This window comes from Eumetopias jubatus, unplaced genomic scaffold (assembly GCF_037043125.1).
Source record: "Eumetopias jubatus isolate StellerSeaLion01/CBP00866 unplaced genomic scaffold, mEumJub1_p1.0 scaffold_9, whole genome shotgun sequence".
Lineage (NCBI taxonomy): Eukaryota > Metazoa > Chordata > Mammalia > Carnivora > Otariidae > Eumetopias > Eumetopias jubatus.
The window spans coordinates 110,672,213-110,680,443 of record NW_028274815.1 but is presented as its reverse complement, the minus strand read 5'-3'; the positions used below and the strand labels follow the sequence as shown (position 1 = coordinate 110,680,443).

Genomic DNA, 8,231 nt, shown 5'->3' with positions numbered 1-8,231 from the left:
TCACCGCTGCTTACGCTCTGCCTGCTGGAGCCGCCGGGAGAGGTCGTCGATGCGCACGTTCTTGAGCTGAAGCAAGTGCTCCAAGCGCCTCACCTTCATCTGCAGGACCTGGGCCATGAGGCACAGAGGCGAAGTCAGCGGCCTGCTGCCTTCTGTGCCTAAGCCCGCACTGCCCCACCACCGCCCGCGCGTTCCCAGTCACCCTCACCTGCACGGTCTCCTGCGAGGCCAACAGCTCCTGCTCTTTTTCAGCGATCTGGAGGACGAAGCTTGGGTCGCCCTGCACTGCCTGGCTATATCCCGGAGGCCGGGGCGCGGGCGGCCGGCTCCCCCTGGGGTGGGAAGCAGCTTAGCGGAGGCCCGGACCTGGGGCCCCACGCTCACCCTTCCAATGCCCCTCGGCCAGGCCTTCCCTCCCCGCCCCACCCCCGTTCCTGCTTCCCAGGAATAGCCTGCCCCCACCCTTACCTGCCAGCCCTGTATTGGGGAATCACCAGGCCTGGGGAGATAGGAACTCCCAGCTTCCTTACCTGAGCTGCCCCCCTCCCTGGGGGTCTGGGGCACCTTCCCCTCGGGCCTTCTGGAACAAACCTGAGAGGAGGCAAGTGGAGGAGTTGGCCGTGCTGGAGTCGTATTTTCCTGCCTTCTCCCTCCCTCCTCTCCCCCATAGGTAGGACAGAAGGAAAGCTGCTCCTGGGAGGGAAGACAAGTAAAGATCACTTTACCCACATCCATGTAGCCAGTGCCATCCTGGGGAGCCAGCTCCTGAAAGAAGCCCCGGGGTTTACTGTGAGGTCAGGCTCTCTCATCCCCAAGGAGCCCCATGTCTCTTCCGCGGTTCCCAAAGCCAGGCTCCCTTTGCCAGACACCCTTCCCCCACATCTATCGGCAAGGCGGGGCTTCCTGCCGCCTGGGAAGCTCCCGCAAAGCAGTGGGAGAAGCTTGAGTGGGGTGGCACCTGTAAGTTGCTGGTGCGCTGCTTCCTGAGCCTCTGCCGCTCCTCCAGGCGCTGCCTCAGCGGAATGAGCACTAACTCCACCACGCCCGGCGCGCATTGCGCGATCTTGCGCATCACATCCTCCGGTACGGAGAAGTTCAGTTTGTTCAGCACCTTCCTGGGAGATAGGCACCGGGATGGCGGACTGGGTCTCGGGGGAATGAAGTGAGGGGCGTGGAGGAGAAGGAAGTGGTGCAGCCCTGGGGGAATGAACCCGATTCTGGGGTATCCTGTTTCCTTGTTTCCTCCCCAATAAAAGAGTCCCTTGATCTTGTTACCAGATTCTGTCTGCGCTGTCCCTCCCTACCCTGCCACCAACGGAATCCCAGGCTGGGCTTTGGAGACCATAGAAAGTGGGGGGGGGGCGTGCTGGGGCAGCCCTTCCTGGGATCCCGGGGTTGGGGTAGGGGATGGAGATTCCGGTAGTGCACGAGGCATTCTGCTACCTGTTTAGGTGACCCCAATTGCTGAGCTTCTGTTGGAGAGAGCTGGCAGGGACATAATTGTGCATCTCCACCATCTTGGGGAAGTAAAACTTGATGACTTCTGCAACCAGGACTGAGGGAATGGGAACAGACATGGACGGGGTGTGGGGGGGGGGGGTAAGGGAAAAGGAGTAGGGAGAAGATGTGCATGGGATGGAAGAATCAGGGCTTGCAGAGTGGTGGGGCCAAGCACAGAGGTGATGTGGAAAGGGAAAGGGTGATAGGGAGGGAGGGGTGGTGGAGGAGAGGGAAAGGGATTCAAGAAAGCAAGATCAGAAATCAGTGATCAGCCTCCACCATGTCCCAGAGGAGTGACATCCCATCCCCATCAGCTCAGGCATATGAAAACTAAGGTCTCTGGTCCTCTAGTAGAGAATGAGTCTCCAAGAGAGCCCATCAGGGGCCTGGGGCCCACCCTAGTCATTTACACGGATACACACACACACACACACACACACACTCCAACACCAAAGTCCCAAGAAAGAGTCACAGATTCACACAAGCAGACACATGTGATAAGATCCCCCTACAAATATGCACATAGGACAAAGTGTGTAGACACACACATGCCCATATATACACAGGTCCACATATAGCACACACACAACACACAGAGATGCACAAACATACACAGACACATGTTTCCATCACTGGAGTTCCAAGAGATAGTCACTAACACACACAAGCACAATAAATCACACAGGCACTAATGTACCATACAGAGACGCATATTTCTGCCATTAAAATCTCAGGAGACAGCCTTAGACATACAGACACCTAATAATCACAAAGAAACACATATGCACATAAGACCCCCTACATGCATAACAAGACAGAACGTATCAACAAACATATGAACATACACATGCTCAGACTCCCACAAGACAGATACATAGAATACAGCAATGAACAAGTACACACAGAGAGAAGCACAAAAACATACACAGATACACATCTTAGTCATTAAAGTCTCAGGAGGGAGTCACAGACACACACAATCATCACCACCACACATGCATATAGGATAGAACAAGGGGACATACATATGGACACACACATACTCATATTCCCACAGATACAGATAGAAACACACACACACACACATAACTGAAGTTCTAAGAGATAGACGCCCCCCAACACACACATACCCAAACGCACAGAAGCACAAGGAGACATATGTATACAGACCCCTTACACACGTACATACAGGACAGAACGTGTCAACAAACACGGACACACGGGACAGACACACAGGAGCGCACACATACTGAGGTGCACACCTCCGTCACTGAAGTCCCTGGAGAGATTTCGCTTGGGTCGGGACAGAGGAATGTTGTCTACCCACAGGTACAGCTGGTGCAGCGCCTCCTCGTCCACGCTGCCCGCCATCAGCCCCCTCGGCAAGGCAAGGCCGTTCCAGCCGTGCAGTGTCCAGCCCCAACCTCACGATCCCTCAGGCGCCTCTTCTCTCGCCGCTGAGGGCGACCAGACCTGCCTCTGCCTCTCCGATCCGGAGACTCTCCTCCCAGCTGGGAGCAGCCATATTGTTTTCTGAAACCATAGCAACTATCCTTGGCTGGGCGGGAGCAGGGGCTTCTGGGAGTTGTAGTTTTCTCCCTCTACTTACTCTCGGGCCCCAGCTTTGAAAAGGCGATTAGATGGCCTCCTCTTCCCAGTATCTGCGCCCAACGCCACCTGATCAGCCACTAGCCCACTCTGAAACCTGTCAAAGCCAACCAGGCCCTCAGAATCCCTGCACCAGCCTCCCCAGGGCTGGGATTCCCCTTCTGGATCCTTTAGTGATCAGTCCCAAGTGAAGGCAGCATCCCAGTGTTTGTCAGCTTTATCTGGGCATCCACTGTTAATCATCTGCTGCTTCCCATCTGGATTGTGTGATAGGCTGTGTGACAGTGCCTCCTTGCTAGGTCCCTCCTCAGAGCTCTGTGCTATTAGGGCCCTCACTGCTACTGCCCTTCCCAGCAGTGTCCTGGTAGGGCATTTAATATGTCACCCAGATTCCCAGGGAGAGTACTAGGGCTCAAGGCCAGTGCCTTGGGCAGGTTATTTAACTACTTAACCCTATTTCCTCCTTTGTGAAGTGGGAATGGTTCTCGCCTGTTTGTCCCAATGGGGTAGTAGGGAGGAAAACGGGAAGCGTATTTACAGATCTGCATTTGCATGGGGACTGGGGGTATGGGAGTAAAAGCTTGGAGAGCTCCTGTAGACACTTCCACAACTCATCTCCCTCCAAAGGGCTATTCTTCCATGGGTTAGAAATGGATTTCAGTAGCCAGTTCCATTTCAAAAGAGCACTCCTTGTAGAAGGGTTAGGGATATGGGTCCTTCCTTAGTGAAGGGACACACAGTAGCAGCAAAGAGGCACTTCTAGGGTCAGCCAGAGAAGAAAGCTTGCTTCCATCAAAGACTAGCAATGTGGCTTTGGGCACATTACTGGACCTTTCTGTGCCTGTTTTCTCATGGTTTTACCTACCTTATAGGGGATTTGTGAGCATCTCAAGTGCTTAGCACAGCACTTGGCACACAGCAAGGGCCCTATTAACATCAGTTGGTGCTATCATTAATGAGATGACCTCAGTTCCAGCAGAAGAGGAGACAAATGGAAATGATTTGCCTTGTTGGTATTTGAGGTGAGGGGCCGAGTTGAACAGGGAGAAGGCTACTGCTCCCCCCTTACTCCAGAGCAGGAGGGGGGGGTGGTGGCAGGGGTAGCCTGAGCTTCCTTAAGACTTTCTCGTTTCCTCCTCCACAGCTCAGATTGGGGTGGGGGATGATGGTAAGGGGAATCCCAACTCCTTTTTGCTATCCCTTAGTTTCATTGTCTTCAAGGCCTACAGGGGAAATCTGAGCGCTGGGAGTGTGGAAGGCCAAGTGTGGAAGTGTCACCCTACCTTCTTGTTTTAAAGTCATACATAGTGGCCTTGCCTTTCTAGAAGAGACCACACCCAGGGCAGGCAAGGGACAAAAGACCTAGACATCCCCCCCTTAACATTCCAGGGTGGAGAGAGGAACTGAAAGGAAGTGGTGGGGAGGGAACCACAGCGCAGCGATGTGCCAGCCCCAGGGGAGGTGGGAAAACCGGTTTGGGGCCCAGAGCTGCCCGGCCTCCTCAAGCCCAAGTCCTCCCCTGGCTGGAACCGCTGGGGCCTGAGGGCTTCAATGAGGGAGGGGCTGGGCCGGGAAAGGAGAAAAGGGGTAGGATCAGCAGAGACAGCAGTCTTCACCTTTGGACTGGGGTGCCCCCAGCTTCTTGGGGATGCAGTCTGTCCCAGGAATTTTATCTTCCTCCTGCCACTGTCCCCAGGATAGCCACCAGGCTTGCAGATGCCAAACACGGGAAGGTCTAAAGGGCTCCCTCTTAAGGCATCAAAGGTAAACCAAGGGATGCCCTGTATGTCCCTCCAGACTCCAACCTGGACCACAGAAGTTGCCCCAGCACCCCTCTTGCTCTGTCCTCTGGCCCCACCCCTGCAAGGATCTTCTTTAATGGGCTCAAGAGGCCTAGTTCCCAGTTTAATTTGGTCCAACAGAGAGAGTTGGCTCCCTCCCTCCTCTCCTAGCTAACTGACCCCAGGCTTCTTTCTAACCCCAAAGCAGTGCAAGGCCCGGCTTTCTTCAAACCCAAGCAGGTACGTTTAAGACCCCTTCCTCCCCAAGCCTAGATAATATTTAGATATGGAGGTGGCCCCTCGCCCCAGTCAGGGCCAAAGTTGCGGCTACCCTCTCAGCACTTGGTTCCATGTCCCACCAGAACAAGGACCAAAGGGAACCAGGGAAGGACGTGTTCCCAAGACAGACGCAAGCCCAGACCATGAAGGATGCACCCTTGGCTGTTAAAACGTTCACCCCCACAAAAGGGGGGTGGACGGATTTATTGAATTCAGACTGGGAAAGGAGTGGCTGGATGGCTGGACTATGGGCCCAGCCCCAGGCCCCCTGCCCAGGATAGGGCCCTGTCAGAGAGGGAGGAGAGGCATGGGGCCTGCAGCTACCCACAAGGGAAGTGCCCATTACCACTCCCCTGGAGGGCCTCTTGGGAACCTCCAATCTGGAAAGAAAACCAAGGGCCAACCTGGACTGGGCCAGAGAAAGGGACTGGGAAGATGGGGAAGCAGGCAGAGGCAGGCTCAGGAGCCTGCGGTGAGTTAGACTGTGCTTCTCAAGGCGGCCCAGGGGCAGGGGTAGGGGGCTGCCAGCCTTGTGGGGGCCTAGGCTGGACCTTCCTCTGGAGCCCTTCCCAGAATGGCTTTGGGGTCCCCCCCACCAAAGACCTGGTGTGGACGGCAGAGGGGAGAGGCACTCTCCGGCCGGGAGCTTCCAGGGCCCATCCCTGGCAGCTCCTGTGGCCTAGTCCACTGATGGCACGGTGTGGTAGCACCGGACAGCTCCCCACCCTCCCCACCTGGTCCCCCAAGCCCAGGGGCAAATGGGGAGGAAAGAGGACTCTGAGAAAGAGGCAATAAGCAGGCAGTGAGGCTGACGCCAGCCCCGGGCCCTACCGAGGTGGCTGGGCCTGTCACAGGGCCCGAGGAACATCACTAAAGGCTCTGGAGCTCCCCACTCTTGGCTCCATCCGCAGCGGCTGCCCGGAGAGTCCTCCGCCCTGGGCTGGCGCTGCCACATCCGGGTCGGGCAGGACTAGGCCCCGGCGGCTCAGCTTTGATGTCCAAGACCCCGAACTCCCGCCTGCCTGGCGTGGTTCTTCCTGGTCACGTGGACCAGATCGTGTTCCAAGTGAAGGATGTGGCTCTGCACTCGGTCGTCGATGGGGAAGGAAGTCAGGTACCTCTTGACCATAGCGAAGTAAGCCATGGCCTCCCCGAAGCTGGGCACAGGCACCTCGTCACCATCCTCCTCCTCATCTTCATCGTCTTCGTCATCTTCATCCTCCTCCTCTTCCTCCTCTTCCTCACTGTCAGACTCAGAGTCCTCTGCACCCTCCAGAAAGTGGAGGGTAGGGCACTGGGCCTCCTCCTGGGCGCTGTAGCCCCCGAAGCTGCCACCAGCTTCCACTACCCCCTGGGCCCAGTCCTCAGCCTCCAACCCCTCAGAGGAGCTCTCTTCCTCCTCTTCCTCCTCCTCTTCCTCACTGTCATCAACATCACCCTCCTCTTCCACCTCCTCTTCCTCCCCCAGCTCCTCTCCTTCCCCCCCTTCCTCCTCCTCCTCGCCTTCCTCCTCCTCCTCCTCCTCCTCCTCCCCTTCCCCCTCCTCCTCCTCCTCCTCCTCCTCCTCTTCGTCCTCCTCCTCCTCGTCCTCCTCTTCCTCCCCCTCGCTCTTGAGCGCGGTGGTGATGGCGGCATCTGGGCCACCGCCGAAGCCGGCCTCGCGGAAGCAGGCAGCGATGTCCGAAGGCTCCACTGCCTGCCAGGCAGCAGCCACGAAGTGCAGCGCCTCCATCAACCCTAGCTGCAGCCCCGAGCGATCCTGGCCCTCCAGCGCGGCCATGGCCTTGAGGAGCATAGCCTGGCGGTAGTGGCCCTTCACCTGCTGGACTACTCCCCGCTCGAGCGGCTGCACCGTGCCCGGCGGGAAGAAGGCCAGCTGTACGTGCCGCAGGCCCGAGGTATCCAGGGACTGCGCAGCCAGGCGGCCCGCCAGCAGCAGGACTCGGCGAGACTCCGCGGCCATGCGAGTGTCCAGGGCCTTCAGGTACTTGGCCAGGGCCTGGGTGGTGACACCACCCTTCGAGTTGGCGGTGTAGTCGCAGGGCAGGCCGGCTTGGCCCGCGCGGGGCTTGGCCGATTTGCCGGCCACGAGCGGGGGCAGCTTCTCGCTGCCGTCTGCGTTGGCGCACAGCAGGACACTCAGGCGCTGGGTGGCCCTGCGTGCCCGTCCGTCGCTGCCGCACAGCCCCGCAGCCTGGTCGGGCAGGAAGTCGTACCACAGACTGGTCTCGATGGCGCTGAACACGTCCTGGGAGGCGTAGCCCTCGGCCACCGACGGCGGCTGCTCCTCCCGAGCGCGCCAGCCCGTCGAACCCCCGCCGCTGCCCTCCGAGGGGACCGCCGGCGGGCTGGCGGGAGCCGCCGCGGGCCGTTGGGCAGCATTGCGCGACCGGGCGCGGGCCACACCGCTGCAGGACACCACACCGTGGCGCCGGCGGAAGCGGTCCAGCCAACCGTTGGAGGCGGTGAAGTCGTCCATGCCTAGCTCCTCGGCTATACGCAACGCCTTCTCCTTGAGGATGATGCCCTTGACGGGTAGGCCAGCGGCGCGGATCTGCTGGAACCAGGCGATGAGCAGCCCCTCGAGCTTGTCGTAGGGGGACAGCTTGTTGGTCTTGCGGCAGGTGGAGGCCACACCGTACTTGCGCTCCGACGCCAGGATGGCGCGCTTGTTCTTCAGGATGGTGCTCAGCGTGGACGGCGGGATGTTGAAGCGCCGCGCGATCTCGCCCTTGCGCAGGTCCGGGTTCTCCTCCACCTCCTGGATGATCCGCGACTTCTCCCGGAACGTCAGCTGCCGCCGCTTGGGGCCCATCCCGGCGCGCCCCCCGCCCCGGGGCCCGGCGCCACCGCCGCCGCCCCGGGGCGGGGGGCCCGGGCCCGCGGCGGGGGGCACCTGGCGGCCTCTCCCGCGCGCCCCGCCCGAGACAAAGCGGCTCGCGGGGCGGCGGGCGGGGCGGCGACCCGGCCGGGCCGGGGGCACCTTCGGGGGCGCCGGCGGGCGCGGCGCCGGGCGGCGGGCGGCAGGCGGCGGGCGCGGGCGAGGGCGGGCGGCGCGGGCGC

The 8,231-nt window shown here is 59.5% G+C and overlaps 2 protein-coding genes across 2 annotated transcripts; both read right to left on the bottom strand.

Moving 5' to 3' along the window:
- Positions 1-2,871, bottom strand: SPEF1 (sperm flagellar and cilia associated 1). Its single transcript, XM_088026252.1, has 7 exons — positions 2,763-2,871; positions 1,444-1,555; positions 959-1,115; positions 726-765; positions 531-591; positions 209-332; positions 1-108 (listed from the first exon to the last, which is right to left on the bottom strand). Exons 1-7 carry the CDS (start codon positions 2,869-2,871, stop codon positions 1-3), a joined length of 711 nt encoding a protein of 236 aa, XP_087882378.1.
- A 2,455-nt stretch (positions 2,872-5,326) lies between these two features.
- On the bottom strand, positions 5,327-7,997 carry CENPB (centromere protein B). Its single transcript, XM_028118851.2, has one exon. It carries the CDS (start codon positions 7,981-7,983, stop codon positions 6,154-6,156), a length of 1,830 nt encoding a protein of 609 aa, XP_027974652.2. The 5' UTR covers positions 7,984-7,997; the 3' UTR covers positions 5,327-6,153.
- Positions 7,998-8,231: the final 234 nt, after the last annotated feature.